The sequence below is a fragment of the Mytilus californianus genome, unplaced genomic scaffold (assembly GCF_021869535.1).
Source record: "Mytilus californianus isolate M0D057914Y unplaced genomic scaffold, xbMytCali1.0.p SCAF_3, whole genome shotgun sequence".
Classification (NCBI taxonomy): domain Eukaryota; kingdom Metazoa; phylum Mollusca; class Bivalvia; order Mytilida; family Mytilidae; genus Mytilus; species Mytilus californianus.
In genome coordinates, this window is record NW_026262679.1 from 35955482 (window position 1) to 35979246 (window position 23765).

The window sequence follows — 23765 nt, forward strand, 5'->3', positions numbered from 1 at the left end:
GCCGACATTGCTAAAAATAGAACATGGGGGAAAATGAAATTTTTGTCTATTATCTTTAAAACTGTTATGAATAGAAAAATCTGACTGAAGCAAAAATATTGCTATTTTTAATTATTGACCGAGCTGAACCATTTGTGCTGTGTTGAAGTGCAGAGGAACAAAGGGTATAGATGTTAAAACTAAGGAGCTTTTAAATGCTTGCAAAGAACTGAATTTCCAAAGAACTTCATTGTGTATTTTTCATATTTGTATTTTGGATTCTTACAATAAAGCCACTATCAGACATTTTTATTATACAGAAACCATGAGTAATTCATTATTGTGCACTAGTCCCATTGCTTCTCAGCTTTGGTTAAATGATACATTTATTACCAGGGCTCGACAATAACGCTTGTCCGATTGTCCGGTACCAGAGGAAAAAAAGGTCGGACAAGTAAAAGCTATATCAAGCTTGTCTGACGGGACAAGTAAAATTATTCTGCAGAAAATAAATTTAATCCAACTTTGATGAACAAAGTAATTATAAACAAAAAACAAGAAAAGAAGATAAAAACAAGTATTAATTTGACATGTTTACTTGCAATCGATAATTTAAAACTGGTTCTTTGCCAGCTACTTTTTAACAGTTCTCGGAAACCAGTCTTACTGATCTGAATATAGCTGCGCTTTGTAGATAAGATAACTTTACAAGTTTACGTCACTAGTCCAAATAATTATGACGTCTTGGAAGGCTATTTTAAATTTTTGCTTTGAAGCCTTCCTGCATAACGAGTTGCGGAGAGTATGTTTTTGATCCGTCTGTCCGTCCGTCAGTCCTTCAGTCCGTCAGTCCTGTTTCTTGTCATCGCAACTCCTCTCAAACCACACAACAGAATTTCACGAAACCTTTTTAGATAATAAGGACATACTATGTAGTTGTGCATATCTACAGGAAATTACGATTCAATTCTTTTTCTAGGAGTTACACCCCTTTGAACTTATTTACTTTAATGTACTACTGCAACAGTTTGTCATCACAACTCCTCTCAAACCACACAACAGAATTTCATGAAACCTTTTCAGATAATAAGGACATACTACGTAGATATGCATATTGACAGGAAATTACGATTCATTTTTAGGCAGTTAAGCTGCCTTATGCGAGCACCCTAGATTTGTGTTCTACCCAATAAATGCTGAAATATAGGCCATTGTTATTATCTAGCTGGCTATTATGTTATTTATAACTAATTGGACATTTTTTTAATACTTTTATTTCTGGAATACAAAAAATATGACCAGAAAAACCTTAAATAATCGTCGAACTACCCAAAACTTTTGAAGTTGCACATAGGAAGTAGTGCTCAATAGAAATCCGTATGTAGTTTATTATCCCCTGTGCTTTTGGCTACGATGTCAAAGAACAATTGTATGAAATATTTCATTGCCGAAAATCGGTAATTACAAGTCGTTTATATTTCCCAAATGGCAAAATGCGCAGGAATATTGTTCATGTACAACAAATCTCTATAATAGAGGAAATAAAGTAATATAAGTGGGCGGTAATTTTTAACTTATCTTGCCAAATAAGGTTGTTGATATTTTATGAATGAAACGGATGCGGAAATCGACGTTGATGGGATGTTTTAAGTAATGTGGACAACTCGTCCCCGAGACAAGTCGGACCGAATCCACTCAAACCGTCTAAGAAGACAACTTTGACCGTTTGTCAGATTTACTTAGGGTTTCATAAAATATTAGACTAACATGTCTAGCGGAGCCATTAATCTTTTGTTTGTGCATTGGTGTATATTTAGGGGTATTTGGAGGGGCCTGAAGAAGGGAGGGATTTACTATAGAACCCTATGGGATTTTATTTTTTTAAATTTTAAATTTTCAAATAAATATTTCTCAAAAACACGGTAAGTGATAGACACATGCAGTCTTCAGTAATGAGAACAGGACAATAAAAAAAATCAACCAAAATATAGGGTGAGTCCCTGGGGGTCATCCCAACCCCCTTCAATTTGGAAATGTACTTTTATCTTGTAAACCGTCGACATCCTCACCCCTAAACAATATATATACTTGTATGGGACAATAAAAGAAATCAAATGAAAATAATTTGGAGGAGTCCCGGGTGTCGTCCTTACCCCTCCTATTGGAGAACTTGGAAATGGTCCAGATCCCCACCCCTAAACCATATATATTCATGTATGGGACAATAAAACAAATCAAATGAAATATAGGGGGAGTCCCGGGGGTCAATCCAACCCCTCCTGTTTGAGAACTTGGAAATGGTTGAGATCCCCACCCCTAAACCATATACATTCATGTATGGGACAATAAAACAAATCAAATAAAATATAGGGGGAGTCCCTGGAGACACCCACCCCCTCCTGTTTAAGAACTTGTAAACAGTCAATATCCCCACCTCTAAACCATATATATTCATGTATGGGACAATATAACAAATCAAATGAAATATATGGGGAGTTCCTCGGGTCACCCCATCCCTCCTGTTTGAGAACTTGGAAATGGTCGAGATCCCAACCCCTAAACCATATATATTTAAGTCTCCCAAACAAAGTTTGGAGACTTATTGTTTTTGCTCAGTTCTTGTTATTTTTATTATTCTTCTTCTTCTTTTTCTTTTTCTTGAAAACTTGTAAACGGTTGAGATCCCCACCCCTAAACCATATATATTCTTGTATGGGACAATAAAACAAATCAAATGAAATATAGGGGAGTCCAGGGGGGTCACCCTCACCCCCCTTCTTTTTGACAACTTGTAAACGGTCAAGATACCCACCCCGAAACCATATATTTTCTTGTATGGGACAATAAAACAAATCAAATGAAATAAAAGGCGAGCCCCCTGGGGTCACCCCCACCCCCTCCTGTTTGAGAACTTGTAAACGGTTGAGATCCCCACACCTAAACCATATATATTCTTGTATGGGACAATAAAACAAATCAAATGAAATATAGGGGAGTCCAGGGGGGTCACCCTCACCCCCCTTCTTTTTGACAACTTGTAAACGGTCAAGATACCCACCCCGAAACCATATATTTTCTTGTATGGGACAATAAAACAAATCAAATGAAATAAAAGGCGAGCCCCCTGGGGTCACCCCCACCCCCTCCTGTTTGAGAACTTGTAAACGGTTGAGATCCCCACCCCTAAACCATATATATTCTTGTATGGGACAATAAAACAAATCAAATGAAATATAGGGGAGTCCAGGGGGGTCACCCTCACCCCCCTTCTTTTTGACAACTTGTAAACGGTCAAGATACCCACCCCTAAACCATATATTTTCTTGTATGGGACAATAAAACAAATCAAATGAAATAAAAGGCGAGCCCCCTGGGGTCACCCCCACCCCCTCCTGTTTGAGAACTTGTAAACGGTTGAGATCCCCACCCCTAAACCATATATATTCTTGTATGGGACAATAAAACAAATCAAATGAAATTTAGGGGAAATCCCCTGGAGTAACCCCGCCCCCCTTTCTTTTTGAAAACTTGTAAACGGTCAAGATCCCCACCCCTAAACCATATATATTCTTGTATGGGACAAAAAAAATCATATGAAATAAAGGGCGAGTCCCCTGGGGATCACACACCCCCCCTTATATTCTTACCCCACCCCCCTTCAATTTGAGAATGTGCTTTTATCTTGTAAACGGTCGAGATCACCACCCTTAAACCATATATATTCCTGTTCGTCATTTCAAGAAGATTTGAATGACATACAGGGTTAATCCATAGGCGTCACTTATGCATATCACAAACCAATTTGTACTGGACTTTGCCCAATGTCAGGCGACCATGGGAATGACGAATTATTGGAGCTTTGTTTGGGAGACTTCGTAACAGCATCCTGTTACAATTATTTCTTGTCATGTATTGGACAATAAAACAAATCAAATGAAATATAGGGAGAGTCCATGGGGACACCCCACCCCCCTCTTGTTTGAGAACTTGTAAACAGTCAAGATCCCCACCCCTAAACCATATATATTCATGTATGGGACAATATAACAAATCAAATGAAATATTTGGGGAGTCCCTGGGGTCACCCCACCCCCTCCTGTTTGAGAACTTGGAAATGGTCGAGATCCCCACCCCTAAACCATATGTATTCATGTATGGGACAATATAAAAAATCAAATGAAATATAGGGGGAGTCCCTGGGGTCACCCCACCCCTCCTGTTTGAGAACTTGTAAACGGTCGAGATACCCACACCTAAACCATATTTATTTCTGTTCATCATTTCAAAAAGATTTGAATGACATACAGCGTCAATCTCCTAGGTGTCACATATGCATATCACTTTACTAGACCAAACCAATATGAACTGGACTTTGCCCAATGTCAGGAGACCATGGGAATGATGAATTATGAGGGCTTTGTTTGGGAGACTTCGTAACGGCATCCTGTTACAATTATTTCTTGTTTATTATAAAATTTTATTGATGCAAAAAATGAGTCTAGGTTAATTGAATTTACTTTAACTATTAATAAATTATTTCTGGGCCTATAATAATTTTCATTTATGGCTCATTTTAAAGAAAACATATAAATCTTTCAAGCAGTGTAAAGCCCGAGAATGTTTGACCAACTGTTTTATAATCACCTGTCATTTTATTCCAAACTTGGTATGAAGTAACATCATACATATGGGGGTGAAGATGGGGGTCATTTACATTGATATATGAGTTGCTTTTGAAAACCTTGATGAAATGTTAATTAATTTGCCTTAATAATCAATTCATTAGATGAACATAAATGTACAATATACGAATGTTTAATGTTTGTTCTTTCAAATCTTGAAAAAAAAATTGAAGCAACACTGCCACAGTTTTCATAATTACGTTTGCCTTGGTTTTTGGTTAACTGCCTACAGCGCTTACAGTGCTTTGATTTTTCCAGGAGTTACGCCCCTTTGAACTTAATTGCCCAATATACTACTGCAACCTTTTGTCATCGCAACTCCTCTCAAACCACACAACAGAATTTCATGAAACCTTTTCAGATAATAAGGACATACTACGTAGATGTGCATATCGACAGGAAATTACGATTCAATTTTTTTTCCAGGAGTTACGCCCCTTTGAACTTATTTGCCCAATATACTACTGCAACCTTTTGTCATCGCAACTCCTCTCAAACCACACAACAGAATTTCATGAAACTGTGTAGATAATAAGGACATACTATGTAGATGTGCATATTGACAGGAAATTATGATTCAATTTTTTTTTCTGATACAATTTTTTTTTCTTACACTTATTTTATTTCTCCAATGACAATGTGGGGACGTGGGGTATGTGAGCGCGCTCACTAAGGTTCTTTCATTTAAACAGAAATGAAATAAATGGTCAGTTTTGGTTGCAGTTCCCTCAGATGTGTATTTAGATATAAGAAGATGTGGTATGAGTGCCAGTGAGACAACTCTCCATCCAAGTCACAATTTGTAAAAGTAAACCATTATAGGTCAAAGTACGGCCTTCAAAAGGAGCCTTGGATCACACGGAACAGCACGCTATAAAGGGCCCCAAAAATGACTTTTCAAACAGGAAAACCAACGGTCTAATCTATATAAAAAACGAAAAACGAGAAACACTTATGAACCACATCAACGAACGACAACCACTGAACATTTCTTCACTTTCTCTTTAGGCCCGTTTGGTTATGCGAACTGGTATGCAGTCTTCCAAATGATTTGTCCTATTAATACATCATTTTCCAATCAGGATGATAGCAAAGTGTGTGTGATGTCTAAATGTTTGTACATGTAGTGGTTTCTGTATTTTTCAATGAGATGGTTGGGTAAATTATGACAGTATTTGTTTGATTTTTTTGCCAGTCATTGTTTGTAAATTTGTTGATATAACCCTGTATTTGTTTCTTCAACAATAGTTTTGATTTTGTTCAGTGCATGTATGGATTTTGTGTCATGAATTCCGTTTTGTCGATCCAGAGTTTCAATTGTTGGACTTTATCTGTCTTTTTCACATGTCCCACACTTACTCTGAATGTCTGCTTGGATCAAAATTTGATTGAAACTTTACAGTATTGTTAGAATTGGTAAAAGTATACCTGTCTTTTTTTTTTTTAAATTGGGTTTGTCCTTCCAGATTTGTTGGACTTCAACTGTCACATTTAAGTTGGACAATTTTTATCATGTCTGGCACTAACTTTTGTATGCTTGAATCCTTTTACTTCAAACTTAACGTTGTTGTTGGGTTTGGTAAAATTAAGCTGACTTTTGATTTTGACAACTTTCAGAACTGTCAGATTATTGCAACTTTTCACTGGTCATGTTTTATCATGACTTGGATCAAACTTAACACTGTTGTTGGGATTGGTGAAAGAAAGCTCCCTTTTGATCTTAGTGACAATAAAAGAATATTTTAAAGTATGCCTTTCCAAAATAATTGGATATTAACTTATGATACATCAAAGCCATTTTGATGACTATCATAATGTGCTCATAGAGCAGAAATAAATAAATCTGATAAATTCTCATGATGTATTGGAGAAGTGGGCACTTATTTTATTTTTAATTTGTTTTGTTTTTGTACCTGAGATGTCGGCACAGGTATTTCTACTGAAGAAGAATACCCGCTTCTTTGTCTCAGGATTTCATCTAATCCTCTCACTGGGCTATTGAATGTCACAGATACATCAACAGTGGCAGAGTGAAGGATAGTTGTTTTTGATCAACCCATACAGGTTATGATAGAGATTACAAGGGTTGAAAACCAGTCTTTGATATGTGGTAAAATGTAAATCAGAGATTTTCATAATTTGATGTAGTATGATTTGTTTTAAAATATTTTATTGTGTACTACAACTTTAAATAGAATATAAAAGGTTGTTATTGATTTAAATTGTTTGTAGAAATGAGATATGAATATGGTTATATTTATTGTAGTTCTGTCTTTTAAAGGGGAAGTAATTCATTTTTTTTTCTGAAAGACAAGACCACAATACACTACTAGTCCCTACAGGTCTCATAAATGTATAACTATCCATTATAAACTCTGATAGAATAAACAAAATATATTGTGAAGTTTATCTGCTTAAAATTATAGATAATAGAATATAAGTATAAGAAAATATAAAAGGTCATTATTGAAATAAATAAAAAACAATTGGGCAAATAAAAAATAAAATATTCATCCTTTTTGTGGTGGGGGTGAGCAGCTGAGACATACAGTCCCCCACAGTTTTCATATATTTTGAGTAATAAAAAATAAATAACCTGATATATTTTTTTACAAAAATAGAACTATATAGCTATAATGCACTGATTTTATGCAGAGTTGAAATTGACAAACATCCAATGCAATTACAACAATGGTTTTAATTGCATCTTTATAAAATACTTGCATCAGATTTATAGTTATGATATAAGCAGCAACCTTATCATATATTGCATTTTGAATTTGATGCCTTTATCATATATTATGTAGCTTGAAATAGTGACACATTCCAGTGCCTCATCCCTACAACTGTGTATATAAGCATGCATTTTAATGTTTAAGTGCAAATAAGAGAGAGGTGGCGTTGGTTTCACAAAAAAACTTACGACTAAGATTGATCGTAAGTCATGAACAATTCAGTATACTTACGATCAATAGTAGTTGTAAGTTTTTTTGTGAAACCGAGTCCTGGGTCCTAGAAGTTGGACAATGTTGGAACAAACTTGGTTTGATAATGCTCAAGGAGATGAAGAAGACCCAATTAATTTTGAGGTCACTAGGTTTAAGGTCAAGGTCATAGCAGAATTTGATAGACTAAAATAGAGGCAAAATTTGGGTTTCTGGATGATATCTTTTGAACCATGAACTATATCTTTAACCAAACTTGTTTGTATAATGCTTCATGGGGAAAGGACCAACCGTATCAATTATGAGGTAAATAGATCAAATGTCAAGGTCACAGCAGATTTTGATAGACTGATGTCAGGGCAAAAGATATCTTGAAATTAGAAACGTATGTCCAACCTTCATCAAGCTAAGCTTGATAATACTCCTTGGAAAGAAACAGGGCCCCTATTGATTTTGGGGTCAGAAGGTCAAAGGTTAAGGCCACTGAAATTTTTAGAAAAGTTTTGTCACAGGAAAATTTTTTTTGAGCCATTAGTCTGATCTTTACAAATTTATGGTAGTAAGTGAACCTTCCGTTGAAATTGACTTTATTTTGAGGTCATTTGATCAAAGGTCAAAGTTACAGCAGCAGTTTATAGACTACCGGTAATATTTTTGGCAAATTTTTTATCATTTGACATAAATTGTCGACACACTTTACAGTCTTCATCCCTAAAACCTAAAAAATGTTTTGCCCAACCTAAAAATTGGTTTTCCTTTAACAAATACATAAAAGATTGCAACTGAGCTAATGCATGGTGCTTCTTAAATCTAAGCCTTCAATTGATACCAAGTTGGCTTACATATTTATTATCATAATTCAAAAGTTACATAAAAAAGAAACTACTTTGTGTAAAAAGGTACTATTTTGGGGTATTGTTTTAGGTCAGGCCTCCAGATAAGTAGTATTACAAATGTTTATCTGAGCTGGTAACAGACCCATGAATAACCATTATTGATGAGGCACATATTTTCTACACAGAATTAGCCAGTAACAATATTGGTAACATTTTTGGCAATACACAACTCTGGTGTATAAACTATCTGCTTTTTTGTATAGAGCTGTAATTTTAAATAACTTAAAATTAGAATTGAATTTGAATTAAACATTGTCTTGATATCTAGTAAGAAAACCATTCATATCATATATGAGTTAGCTTTGTCTGAATAACTAACTGACATTTTTGTAGGAAAATTGAACATTCACTTCTCAGTCCCTTTCTCTAAAATTTTGATAAAAGAGATCATTCTTTCATAATTGTTTGCATTGTATTCTGCAAAGTCTAGAAATATTATAGATCCTACTAAGTACTTGAATATCATGGATTCCATGTCACTCTTTATGCCCAGTATTGATGAGACTTCACATGAAAATACAATGGCTTTTTCCTAAAGTTAAATTTTAACTTAGTAATGAAATAACTTAAGTAGAGTTAGTTCCCTTACATCACTGAAGCTGTATATTATAAAGGGTCAACTTCAAGCAATGTTTTACATTTTTTTTTTTTCAATTTTGTATTACTTTTATATCCTTTTATAAAATTTGTTTAAAAACCACAGAATTTAGCACAAGCATCTGATTTTAATGATCATTATTTCATGTCATTTGCCCACCCCTTGTTGTTTTCTGTCTGTAGACCTTTTAAGAAATCTATTCCTCTGAAATCACTAGTTACAATTTCAACCAAACTTGGTCCCTACAACCAAAAATTATAAAAGGATTGCTGCCCAAGTATAATTACTAGTAGTGTAATAAGTAATTACAGTTCAACAGTGAATATTGTTTCCCTTGACCTATTTTTAACCCACTATTTTTTTTAAATGTGTAAATAACAATTTTTTTCTCCTTTACCTGCTGTTATTGCTGTTTTATATTGATATAGGTAATAATTGGTTTATATAACATGAAAATGAGTTAAAAGTTCACACAGAGTTTTGTCCTGGTTGATCATTTTGTCCTATTATTGGAATACTTTTGATAGATGTTTGCGACTTATGAGTTTGAATGTCCCTTTGGTATCTTTTGCCTATTTTTTGCATATCCATGTCAATTTTTAACCGGATTTCCAAAGGAAAATTTATTGATTTGGTGATGTATGTTGGGCGGGCGGCTGCCAAACAGTGTCCGTGCAATAACTTGAAAACACTTTGACGAAATCTTTTCAAATTTAGGTATGTTGTTTCCTGTGACTACCGGTAAATGAAAGTCAAGTTTGATTTTCACGATTTTAGCTTTTATCATTGTTGAGTAGTAGACCTTAAAGTAGTGAAAATTATACTTAGAGCGTTTTCCGTGCAATAACTTGAAAACACTTTTTTTTAAATTTAGATATGTTGTTTCCTGTGACTAAAAGACTGCAAGTTCGATTTTCACTATTTTAGCTTTTATTGTTGATGAGTTATAGACCTTTAAATAGCGTAAAGTGATACTATGAGCATTGTCCATATGCGATGTCTTGAAAAGGCTTAGATGAAAATCTTGTGATACTTTGAAGAAACAAGACAACTGTTTGAAAGTGGATTTCTGGAAAATTATTGGAGTGACCACAAGATTCTTAGATGGTTTCATATTGAATAAGGTTATAATCTCATAAACATATTTCTTTCATTATTGACTTCATGAATTCTGCCTACCCACCCCTGCTGAACAAATGAATGTGTACCTATTTAAATACTCTCTTAAATTCCAATATTATTTCACTTATGATTAATAGGTCAAGATTGGTTTTGGCCTTTCCATTTCTGAACCCTACAAAAATGCATATTTTATTTTTTTTTTGCTTGATGTATGGGGGTCTAGATTTGCAAATATCATTTCATGCAGGAAACTTCAGTTTGCTGTCAATCTGACAGCCTCTTGTTTATACCTATTTCTACCAGTAGTGTGCCTAAATTATTCTAAGGGTTTTCTTTTTCTTTTTTTTCACCATCTAAAGCAAGTAATTTGTACTGTATGCTGTTAATAAATGACCATGTCTACAGCATTTGACAGGACACCCTTGTAAGACTAGTTTACTGAATGAACAGTCAAATTGTTTGATTTTTCAAAACTTCTCATTAAATCGCAATTCGAGTGTTGGAATGTGATGGTATACATTTTATTGTTACACTGCATTTTCTTTATACTTACTAACCACCTTTCTGCTTCTTTAAAAATTGTTTGGTCCTAAGTATAGGAAATTGCAAAGCCTCTTATATAAGCATGTAGTAAACACCAAAATATGTCCTTTGACCAGCTTTTGCGAAACTTGTTCTATTTTCAGCACCATCCTCTAACACAGTCTGTATTTTTTCTTTTTACAAGTTTCTTGAAAGAAATATAGGAAAATGTGTGAAATGTTAAAGAAGTACATTATACATGTTTTTATTGGATTTATTTCATTATAACATTCTGATATTTATTTAAAAATTGATTTCATGAGATGAACAGGTGCACAATTTTTCTATTCAAATTCAGAAAAGTAATCCCCTATGAAATTCATTATTGTCATTTATTACACAAAAAGTGAACAGGTCATCTAAAAGCCTTTTTAGGAGAGATTTGAAAGATAACACTGAAGTAGATGGTAAATCTGTTAGGTGTACTTAGTTCCCTGTTCAGTCTAACCTTGACATGTCTAATGAGCAGCTGTATTGATTTATTTTCTACAAGTTGGAAATATTAAATGCTTACTTTGCATATATAGTGTTAGCAATAGGTAATGTTTAAAGTTTCAAAAAGTCCATTAATGAAATTTTATCTCAGGTTTATACTTTGAAGTAGACTTCAAAAAGTTTTGTATATTTACAGAGCAAAAAGGTTATAAAATCACAAATTTTTAAAACTATAGGAATATATTTTGATTCTTAAATGGACCAATACATTAAGCATGAAATTAAAATCATGTTCATTCATGATAATGTAACAAATATTTTGATTAAGCAAATAAATGAATTTGTCTAGGCACACCCTATAACGCATTCGTGAACAACAGATTTTTGTCTACAGATCTGTTTTCCATTGCAAAAACCAAGGATTTTGTCATTGTATACAGCAGATTTTGACCAGTATCACCTATTGCATCTGTAGTTCTGATAGACAGTAATACATTGTGTTCTTTTTGTCGAGCCTTCGACTTTTGTCGAAAAAGCGAGACATAGCGATCCTACATTCCGTCGGCGTCGTCGTCGGCGGCGGCGTCCACAAATATTCACTCTGTGGTTAAAGTTTTTGAAATTTTAATAACTTTCTTAAACTATCCTGGATTTCTACCAAACTTGGACAGAAGCTTGTTTATGATCATAAGATTATATTCAAAAGTAAATTTTGTAAAAAAAAAATTCCATTTTTTCCGTATTTTACTTATAAGTGGACTTAGTTTTTCTGCCAGTTAACATTACATTCACTCTGTGGTTAAAGTTTTTAAAATTTCAATAACTTTCTTAAACTATCCTAGATTTCTACCAAACTTGGAAAGAAGCTTGTTTATGATCATAAGATAGTATCCAGAAGTGAATTTTGTAAAAAAAAAATTCCATTTTTCCGTATTTTACTTATAAATGGACTTAGTTTTTCTGCCAGGAAACATTACATTCACTCTGTGGTTAAAGTTTTTAAAATTTCAATAACTTTCTTAAACTATCCTGGATTTATACCAAACTTGGAAAGAAGCTTGTTTATGATCATAAGATAGTATCTAGAAGGAAATTTTGATAAAATTTTGTTCCATTTTTTCTGTATTTTACTTATAAATGGACTTAGTTTTTCTTCCAGTCAACATTACATACATTCTGCAGTTTAAGTTTTTAAAACATTTATTAGATTCATAATTTATCCTGGATTTTTACCAAACTTGGACAGAAGCTACTTACAATCAAAACATAGTATAGAGGGGAATATTTTTATTAATTTTTTTCTTCATTTTTGTTGAGCCTGCGATTAACACCAAAAGTAGGCGAGACACTGGGTTCCGCGGAACCCTTACGAATTTTTTATATAAAAGTGCCCAGCATGAAACTTTCAAATACTGTAAATTCAGAAAATATTGTGATTTTGACATGACCAACCAAAATTTGAGATTAATTATTCTGATTTCGGGAATAGCTGCATTCAGATTATGTATGAGATATCAGAATGTGAGGTCTTATTGATACTCACTCAGTCTCATTATTGACATGAATAAAAACTTCCAATAATTTCTGAATTTGTTAAATGAAATTGGATACCCTGCATTTATCATGCTTCTCAATAACATATGGTCCAATTGCTGAAAGACCCCCTCCTAAATTATTGAAAAAGTATTGACAATAATTTCCATACAGCCATTCGGGCTAACCCCTCAAGGTGTATCTAATACTTACAGTAATAGATCATTTTGCATTGTGATTTTAATGTTTGAACGGGAGAATGTAGGTTTCTGTATGATAAAATAATGAAGTTTAATCTAAAAAATAGATTTGAAAAGAATTTGACATTGAACTTTCATCTATTACACACACATCCTTTACATTACTCACAACTAGTGATTTCAAGATAATGTGCAGATTTAGCTGGATTTTGGGTTCAAGAACTAGATCAGGATATTTTATTTATTTTTAGGTTTTCTATAGCAGACAAAATAGGATATTCTGTTCAAGAAATAGATCAGACTTTATTTTCTGTTTGAATTAATAAGTTTTCTATTGCTCAATTGAAATTTGATATCTGGATCAGGAAAAAAAAACTTAGATTTCTTAAACAATATCTTAGAAAAAAAGTTTTTTTTTATTGCATGTACTTTACAAAAAAATCTAAATCTATTGAAAGGTAGAGTGTAACTAAAGTATCACAGAACTTAAAATACACCTGAAATCTGAAATATTCATGACAAAGTCCAGACTAAATATGATAAAAATGGGTTGAGAGTTGAAAGTACATTAAATTAATTTTCCCTTTTTTTAAGTTTTTTTTTTTAAAATGAGTTCAATTTTGTTAGTTGAATTAAATTAAGAAATCTGGATAATTGACTAAAATGATTCTTATTTGAATTACTATAGACAATTATTTATTATTATAGTCTCATCATTTTCATGTTTAATTCTTACATTTTGTGTTGTGTGGTTCCAGGAATTATAGTAGGTCAGTTGTTGCTGATACATGTGGGTGTTTTGCTTATATCATACACTACCTGTTATTTTGTGTTTAATGCAGTTGATTGTCTCTTTTTGATATCTCTGACATTTACTTTTCCTGTGGCCTTACTGACTTGGTATTTGTCCATTATTGCGGGCTGTTTGGTACCTGTACTTACCAGTACAATCTACATAGACATTCAATTTCTTGTACTTTTTTACTTTGATAGAAATATAAAAATAAGAAGATATGGTATGATTGCCAATAAGACAACTCTCCACCAGCGACCAAATGATGTAGAAGTTAGCAACTATAGGTCACCGTACACCCTTCAATAATGAGCAAAACCCATACCGTATAGTAAGCTATATAAGGCCCCTGAATGACGAATGTAAAACTATTCAAACAAGAAAACTAATGGCCTGATTTATGTACAAAACAATGAATAGAAAACAAATATGATGTCCAGTAACAAAAGACAACCACTGTTCCTTGGAGTTTGGTATTTTTGGTATTTTACTTTTTACAAGCTCCTGACTTAGGACAGAAAGTTGTGTTATTATTAGCAGTCATACTTTATCTATGTTGATTTCAAAAGACATAATGCTTTGCTGTAAACGGTGAAATTTTGTTTAAATTACAATTATTGATTCATTACATACTCATTATTTGTATTTACAGATATGCAGAAACATTGGAAGAACATTTAAGAAATGTAGCACTAAGACACATGCCTCCAAATTTACAGACATTAGATCCTAAACAGACAGGTATTATAAAATTGTAGACCTCTCACTATAAAATGCTCTTCAACTTTTTCTAGTTTGTATGCCCTTGTGACAAAATGGCTGGGATAAAGGTATATTAATTTACCCCCATCAATATGTCTGTCCACAGATGGAGTATGTGGTTTGTCTGTCAAACTTCTCTTACAGTTTGGAGGATAAAACCTTTTTATTTTCTTTAACAGTATATACTGAAGATGTGCAAGTGGATAAAATTTTTGTTTTCCAATTTCCAGTAGTTGGTGACACTGTCAATCAATAATGGGAAATTATAGTATACAATGTTTTTTTCTGTTTAACTCCTTTTATAGTTTAAAAGGTAGAACCTTAATTTACACAACTGTTTATTAATCATAGTATAATGTGTGTTAATGTGAAGGTCATATTGCAAGCCAGGCCCTTGCTGACATATCAGTTATTGATAGTCTATCAAGTAATATTTATTTACTGTGAATAATATATGTGGATATTTCAAAATATTGCTTTGAATTTTTTGACAGACTTTAACATTGGATCAAATCCTGTATTACATTTATTTTATCCTTTCAAGTCTCTGCTTTATCTTTGCCCTTGAACTATTTTTTTTTATGATTTTCAAATATAAACACACATATTGAAATTTGATACTGTCTGACACCTGTTGTAATGTGCATTGTTAATGCATACTTTTTTTTCTTCAAAAGATTCCGTCTGTCCAGACAGATTTTTACAATTTTTACTTCTGACCAACTATAACAAGGATGTGTAGGCCTTAATAAACAAAGAAGATCATGTTGATGTAGTACTTAAGGTTACACTGAATTTTCATTGCGTATAAGCTGATCACCTTGACCTGACATTCTTATCGACTTTCTACTATTATTGAATGATTCTATGTAATTGCTGTACTGTAATTTCCATTCGGCAATAGAGAAATGTCAGTTAACTGTTTTATAATTATTTCTTGTTAGCATTTAATGTAAATGTTGATAATGACAGCCTGATGTTATCTATTTATGATTTAAACACCATAGTTTATTTTACCTATATATTCATGTTTTAAAAAATTCTGAAAGATATCTTCAGAAATCGATTTATATCCCTCTGAAGGAAACCCTCTGTAGTATTTCTACTGTAAGTGACCATAAGTGACCAACTTGAACTTCAACAAATTGTAGGACATAATTACAGATTAATGATGATGACAAGTTTATACACTTGATTTAATTTCTTTCCGTTTTTTTTTTTACACTCCAAAAACATAATTACTGACGAAAGTTCAAGGCTAATATTAATAATTATCCAATAGAAGATCTTTAACCTTTAATTGTTTTCTAATAATGTATTTTGAAATGCATATTGAGGGTAAGATGCAAAGCTTCCATTTAAAAAAGTGTAATTGGGTTGAGATGATTAAATTTGTTTACAGTACAAAACTATATAAAAATCATTTGCAAACACTTTTCTACTTTTATTGATATTCCATTTTAGTTCATGCTCACTTCATGGTTATATATATCCCGACCTATGTTTTAGTTAAAGTACAGTATCTACGTAACATGATTCAACATTAGCCTTGAATCTATATTAAGCAAGTAGAAATTATCTTATTTACCGTATATAAAAACATGGATATTCAAAATTGACCTTGAATCTTTATTTAGCAAGCAGAAATTTATCTTATTTATATAAAAACAAGGAGACTCCAACACAATATGTTTGTGATAATGAAATATTTGTAAAGTAAATTAGATATGAAAAAAACAAACCCAGATAGTTGTTTACCTTTACGTGAGTGAGTTCATGTATTCCACAACTATTTGTCTGTTTTTCTGTCTTAATTTTTGGTTGAAATTTAGTTGGGAATAAATATTCAACCATTGTGAGCTACCTCATAAAATGATTTTTTTTTAAGATTTAATAAAAAGGTTTAATCATTTATCAGCTTGATATGGCAAGTAAACCATTGAAAAAGTTGTGATGATAAAATATGAAAATGGTGGAGATCTTCTCTAAATAATCAATCAAAACACAAAATGTGTCTTGTTATGATGTCTTTCTATTCAATATTGGATAATTGGAGACAATAAAATGATTATTTACTCATTTTTGTTCTTTGAATACATAGGTTCTCTCATCTATATTCTGTCACTTAAATAATTTGGGATGATAAATAAATTAGGGAACAATGTACAGTGAAAACTGTCAAAACTGAATTCTAACAAAAGCAAATTTCACACTAACCCTGGCTTAATTACCAAATTCCTTAAGAAGATGGCCTATGGTCTTGATCAAAATTACAGAATTACAGAATTACAGAATTTTGATCAAAATGTATTTATTAAAGCATTCAGTGCTAGCATAGACTACTATAGATGATCCACCCTTGATAAATAGTTCTTCAATATTGGTTTCAACTCAATCTTAGTTCCTTAAGCTATGATGTCTCTCTTCACTATTTGTTTAGATTAGCCCATGAAAAGGTGTAAAACAGCTTAAGTTGATCAAGAATTGATTATTGGCCTTTCTTTTGATTTCCAGGACAAGACTGTTTTCATATTTTGGTTGACTGTATACATAGCTTGCTTAATGTCCGGTGACAAATCTAGGATATGAACATATTCAACAAAATATTAGATATATATCTAAAAATTGTTTGGAGACTTTGGACACATATAACTTTTACTGCCATTGAATGCTCTTCAACTTCTTACTTTATTTGGCCTTTTAACTTTTTATGCCCCTGTCACAGCTGAGGGGGCATTAGGTGTTACCCTTGTCCGTATGTATGTCTCAAAATTAGTTTCCGTTAGAACTTTTACTTCTGTTTGCCTCAACCAAAAGTCATGAAACTTATACTCAATGCTTATTACCACAAAACTCAGATCTAGTTCGAATTTGGGTGGCGTCACTTTTACCCTTCTTGAGTTATGTCCCTTTCTAACGTTATATCAAGCGGGGGCATCATCTGTGTCCCATGGACACATTCTCCATTTATTTATTCGAGGGTCAATGATGAGTCTTTTGTACACAAAACGCTCTTCTGGCTTACAAAGTACTGGTCCATAGGTAGGACTATGGTATTATAACCAAACAGATGTTCCTCTTCTATTTTCCAAAGAAATGGGCATTTCCCTCCTCCATCTTAGGATGCAGCTTTTGTAGGTTTACTTATTTATAGTTAGATGACAAACAATACCTCAACTCTAGAAGTAAGGGGGTACCGGTAGATTGCTATCAGTTGCTTGTCAAATTATTTTCATCACACTTTTCGCAGGAAATACATACTAGAAAGTACTCAAATTTGGTCAGTAGCTTGACGATGATGAGCTGTAACATTTGAACACTTTTAGGGATCTGTCACACACATGGTCTACTTCTTGTTTTCCAATATTTTCAATTTTTCAATGTGTTACTTTTGTTACACTTTTCTCAGGAACTACTGAACAGAATGACTTCATATTTTGTAATTCTATAGCACTATTCCAATTTTTAAGACTTATTCTTCTTGTTTTCCAGTACTTGAATTACAATAGGGGGTTTGCTTATCAAGACTCTGTGCAACCTCTTGTATTTAAGTTAATACAACTTAATGAAAGTTGGCTGGTTGTCCTTGAGAGGCATTACAGTAAATAGTTTTAACTCATTTGATTTACCATAACTGAACAATATACTTCTCCTTCAAACATGACACATCCATAGCTTTGAATATGCTATCCCCTAGTACATGCCATTGTAGATAATTGTTAAAACCAAGTTTGCAGGACTGTATCTCAAACCAGTGAAAAATTAACATGTACTTTCACTTTCGTTATTGATAAAAAAATTAAAAAAAACTTTACTTCGGAAGTTTGAATTAGAACACACAAGTAATGAATGAACAAATATTTGCGGTAAGATAATATATGTATGATTATGTCATTCACTGCACAACAGGATGATCATGTGACTGACAGAGTACTGAACACAGTTTACCCCAGAAGTCAAATTTCCAATTGGTGTTCATCTAATTTTCTCAGGTGACTGGATGCATACCAGGTATATAGGAATATAGGTTGACTATAGTTCCAATCCAAGTTAGACTTTGATAAACACTAAATAGACATGAATGGCATCATGATAATGTAATCATCTTAAGCTCATGGCTGTTTGCCTTATGTTATGAATATTTTGATTTTATTGTCTTGCCTTTAATGAAGGTTAAATATAAAAGTTTAACTTTTCCTGCATTGTCAAAAGATATTGATAAATTTCTCATATGTGTATTTCACAATAAGTTCAAATGATAAAACCATTGATATTTGTAATGTAGATGTCTAAGTGTATTTCAAATGCATATATATATATATAGTATGTGATGCCATGATAACAGTTTTGTATGTTTTTTTTTAATTACTGTAGAATCACTGATGTTAAGTCAATTTTAAGTGGGGGCTAAATAGCAATCATCTGTTCCTCAGTCCGTCCATTTATTTGTCCAGCAAATTTTTTTTGTTATGCTTTTTTTCAGAAACTTCTAAACAGAATGACTTCATATCTGTCAGATACCAATTTCCTGTTTGCTGTCAAACCTGCAGAAGAGACCACCTGTATTAAGCAAAAACCTGTGTTATGAGACCATTAATTTTAGGTCCCTCTGTAGTGCATTTCATATAGATTGAACCTGTATTAAATCACCACCACTTTTGTGTTCTCCCTTTACTGGTCTCTTTGAGACAGGTTTCATTCTACTTTGAATTGTTCTATATGTTGAATGAACTAAAAAAAAATGTTGTCAAGTATTTCTCCAAAACTACTGAACAGAATGACTTTATATATTTGGTCAGCAGATCAACAGTAATGAGTTGTAAAGTGTTTGTGATTTTCAGATCTGTGCAACACCTATTTACTTTATTCCAATATTTAAATTAAATTAGGAGGTATTCTAAGCACGACAAAGTTGCAATGGAACATCTCATTTCTATTGTTTATTTTACCCCTGTCAATTTGTGGTGGTTATATTGCATTTACCATGTCCATTAGATATTTTTGTCAAGTACTCAACTGAACAGAATGACTGCATCTTTGGTCAGCGTGTTGAAAGCAATGATTTATAAAGTATGAACTCATTCCTTGTCTGTCAGACACCTGTACTACTTCCTGTTTGCTGTTATAAAGTATGAACTCATTCCTGATCTGTCAGACACCTACAGTACTTCCTGTTTGCCGATACTTTTAATTTTTGCAATGTTTTGGATGAACTCAAAACTTTTAAGCAGACATTGTTTCAGTACTACTGAAGAGAATGGCTTCATATTTAGTCAGCAGGTTAGTAGTAATGACTTTTAACATTTGAGCCTTTTTAACAGGTCTGTCTGGCACCCACTTCTTGTTTGATATTTTGAATTACAAGTGGGGTATGCTTTAAGCATGACATTGTATGCTTTTTTGTTGATTTTGAATTTTTCCTTGATTTACATGTTTTGAAATAGTAGCTAAATGGATAATTTATGGATAATAATAATGGATAAAATACAAAATGGCTACCTCCACAGAATATAGTATAGCATAAGACCCATAAGTATTAAAAAGTCTTCTTGTCTTGGAAATAGGTTCTCAATTATCTGTTGGATGATTTAGTTGTGAGAAAAGAACACATGGAAAGCCTTGAATATGTTTTGGTTTATGTGACTACAAATTGTTATAGGTAAAAATTATGTTTTTTTAAACCATATGCTTATGACCTCAGTCCGTGAAATTTTCTGCTATTTAGATAGCCTCTAGTTAGGAGAGTCGGTCCAGTGAAAGCTTTACTTCACTTAAAAAGTAATTTAGTAAAAGAATCAGATCAAAATGGTTTGAAATTCAAATATTCTGTTTCATACAGAAGACTTTTATTTTGTTTGTTTGCAAATTATTTATTGGTCATATTAATATTAATAAAGGACTGTCATTGATTTAAACCTCGACTAAATAAAATGAATGAAACCATTATATGTACTTTACGATTTAAAGATATGTTTTACATGGGCATATGCATAATTAAACTACTTATTGGTCAATGTCAAGGTTAAGAAAATGCTGATATATGTGGTTTTTTTGGGTTTGTATTTTGTCAGTTTTCTATTTCTTTTTTGTTCACATTTAATTTTTTTTTAAACAGTATTTTGAAAATATATGAAAATGTCCTGTATCATTACTTTTCTAAGATTTGATGATTTGTTATTTCTTTATGACTATAATTGTAGGACTATGTCATATACATTTTAGTAAGGTTAACATGTCAAATATAATTTGATAAATTATGTTCATATGCTGATACTTGCTCCATATAACAGTCACACTGTGACTTTATTATGAAGAACAGCAATACATTTTTGGGGTTTTGTCAATTGCTTTAAGGAAATTTTTTTTATGAATTGATAAACCAAATCATATCTTTTCTATTATATCACAATACAGTTTTAGATATCGTTTCTGTAATTCATGGAATAAAATATCCAAACTTTATCAAAGTAATGACATTACTTTGGTGCTTGCCTCTCTGCATTTTAGCAATTGTGTCACCTAATAAGATATGCATGCCTTAAATGTCTTGAAGCAGCTTAACAAGAATGATGAGTATGGTAACATTAGTGATTTTAAAAATTATTGGACATTACTTTAACGTAGCAAATCAGATTCAATTACGCCACTTCTTCCTAACATATTAAATCATATACTGTTCCGTTATGAAGAACCTGAGGTTAACAGAAGTAGTGTTATGAATTTATGTATTTAGTGATCACATGGTCAGTGATGGTAACAGATTCAAAAATACAGTCTTCAGAAAAAGACAGGTGTCTGTATAATATGTCAATATCTAAATTGTGATTCTCACATCCCAAGTCTAATGAAAGATTTTAATAATTAAAGGTACTATCAAAATTATCTGCCATCAACACAAAATTCTCCAAAAATAAAAAAAAAAAACATTAAGATTTGACATAAGACAATCACTGACTACTTGTGCACATTGCGATCATTTTCTCTAAGTACACATGTGTAATGTATTTACAGAGCTATAATTATAGAATCTTTAAAGCATTCCTATACATATAGATGGGTTTTTTTGTCTCGCCTACAAGGAAAGTCACAATTTGCAAATCTAACAGTGTAAGTATTAACTTCTTGTAAATAGCTTAATATTCCAGATTGTAAAAGATGCAGACATTATGTAGAGGACATATGGGTCTGGTGTTTCAGTCTTAAATAAATCAGTTGACATTTACCTCTATTTTTGATACACTTGCTAATTTAAGTCATAATTAATTTATTGTTATAAGTTGAGTTTTTCATTGTAGCAACAACTCAACCCCCTTATAAGCTCTACAGAAAATTTAAAAGAAAATGCAGATCACTAGGTGTATGGCACAAGCTAATATGAAATTAAAAAATAAACTACAAGTCACTATGGCCTTCAACTATGAGCAACATTTCATACTCTAAAGTAAGCTTTAAAATGCCCTGGCAATTAGTGAATCATGAATTCTGTAAACAGGTAAATGTCCAAAAAGGACATAAACATTATACAGACAGCCACAATATGTCACCATGGAGCCTATTGTTTATATAGAAATCTTCATGATAGTGCATTAAGTAAAATGACCTTGTGTATGCTAAGTAACAAAATAGTGTCCTTGCCCTCCTCTGGTGGCCGGAGATAACCTATCCTAATAAACATCTATATCTTATTAGTACTTCATTATAAAGTTATATATTTGTCAACTTTTTTCCGAACAAACACTTGAAGATAATGTTCACACTACTCATATTTACTTAGGACAACCTGTTTGTGTGTTGAAAGATTATTTTTTACTTTCATTGTTGTCTGTTCCAAATTTTCAAGGATTATATTTTTTTTAAATCCAACCTCATTTTACTGTAAATCATTGATCTTTATTTGAAATTTAGGTCTAGGACATGAATACAGCTTTTTATCAGCAAGTAAGGTTACACATTTTATTTCAGTGCACCATTCATAAATGGTTTTGCTTCATGGGAAATTGTTGTTCCATGTGAGGATGCAGAGAGACATGATTTATGATAATGGATGTTTAAATTTCTGGTTTAGTATACAGAAATTACTTAGTTAATAAATCTATCATTACATAAATTTCAATATCATCTAGTTCTTCCTCAATGCAAAGCCAATATACATTGTAGCAGATTTTCCTTGATTTTAGGGAAATGTTGGCCAACTAACCGACAAATACAGAAACAGATAAATTTAAAGTTGTCATGTTTGCATCGATGCTTTTACCTTCCTGTATAACAAATGAAACACGTTATCATATGATATATAATTTTGATTTAACTTCTTTTTTCATATTATTTTCATCTTTCAGATCATTTGGACCAATTTTCTCGATTTCTCCCCCATTCCTTCTCATTTCTTGTTTTTCCTTTACACACCTGAGTTGATTATCCTCTTTTGTGTCATACATAGAACTGAAAAATATTTAATGTGGTGTGATCATTTTATAATATTTTATAGATGACTGTATTATTGTCCCCTCTCAACTTCTTTTGATTATATTTGTCATTTTTGTCCTTGATTGTCTCATCTCCTTTTATTTATGATTTTATTGTAAATCTGTATGTAATATGATTTTAAACCTAATAAGATTAAGTAAATGGGTTTATGTTGTATAAATGATAAAATAGGATTACTTTTCTGAAAGTTCATGCTTTATGTGCATGATATTTTTACTAATGCCCTGACGTGACTTCAGTATAACCTTTATATAAAAAAAGACATGTTTTACAACAGTATGTGTTAATGTCCAATGGTGAAAAAAGATCTGTTAACAATTGTGACAAATTATGGTATCAAGATTAAATAGGATTGGAAAGTTTACTCAGGTGAACAATCACCTCACATTTTTTTCATCCAAAGAATGCCAAATGGACATTTATATACAATTAATTTGGGTTTTTTGCCTGTGTAGTAATGATGTAGTTTTGAGTTCAACATTTTTTTTATTTTCTGTGGTTTTATTGCACTCTATTGTGATTTTGGTTACATCTCATAGAATCAGAAAGCTCCAAACAAGAAGTATATAAAGAGTTGCCCTGAAAAGGTGTTCTTCAATATCCAGTTGTATACAAATGTATCATTCCAAACAAATTATGGCCCTTTCTGAAAAAAATTGTAACCCAGTGACGGAGCTTTGTAGCATGTGCACTCTTGTAATAATAAATGTTACATCTTAGATTGCTATATCCACAAGGTTTCAAAGTCTTG

At 32.3% G+C, this 23765-nt stretch overlaps 1 protein-coding gene across 1 annotated transcript in view; it reads left to right on the top strand.

Moving 5' to 3' along the window:
- LOC127734463 (DNA replication complex GINS protein SLD5-like) overlaps positions 1 to 23765 on the top strand; it is a 58105-nt gene that overhangs the window by 23621 nt on the left and 10719 nt on the right. The window contains exon 5 of the mRNA XM_052244349.1: positions 14418 to 14506. Coding sequence (XP_052100309.1) covers positions 14418 to 14506 — 89 coding nt within the window. The remainder of the gene's footprint in view (positions 1 to 14417; positions 14507 to 23765) is intronic.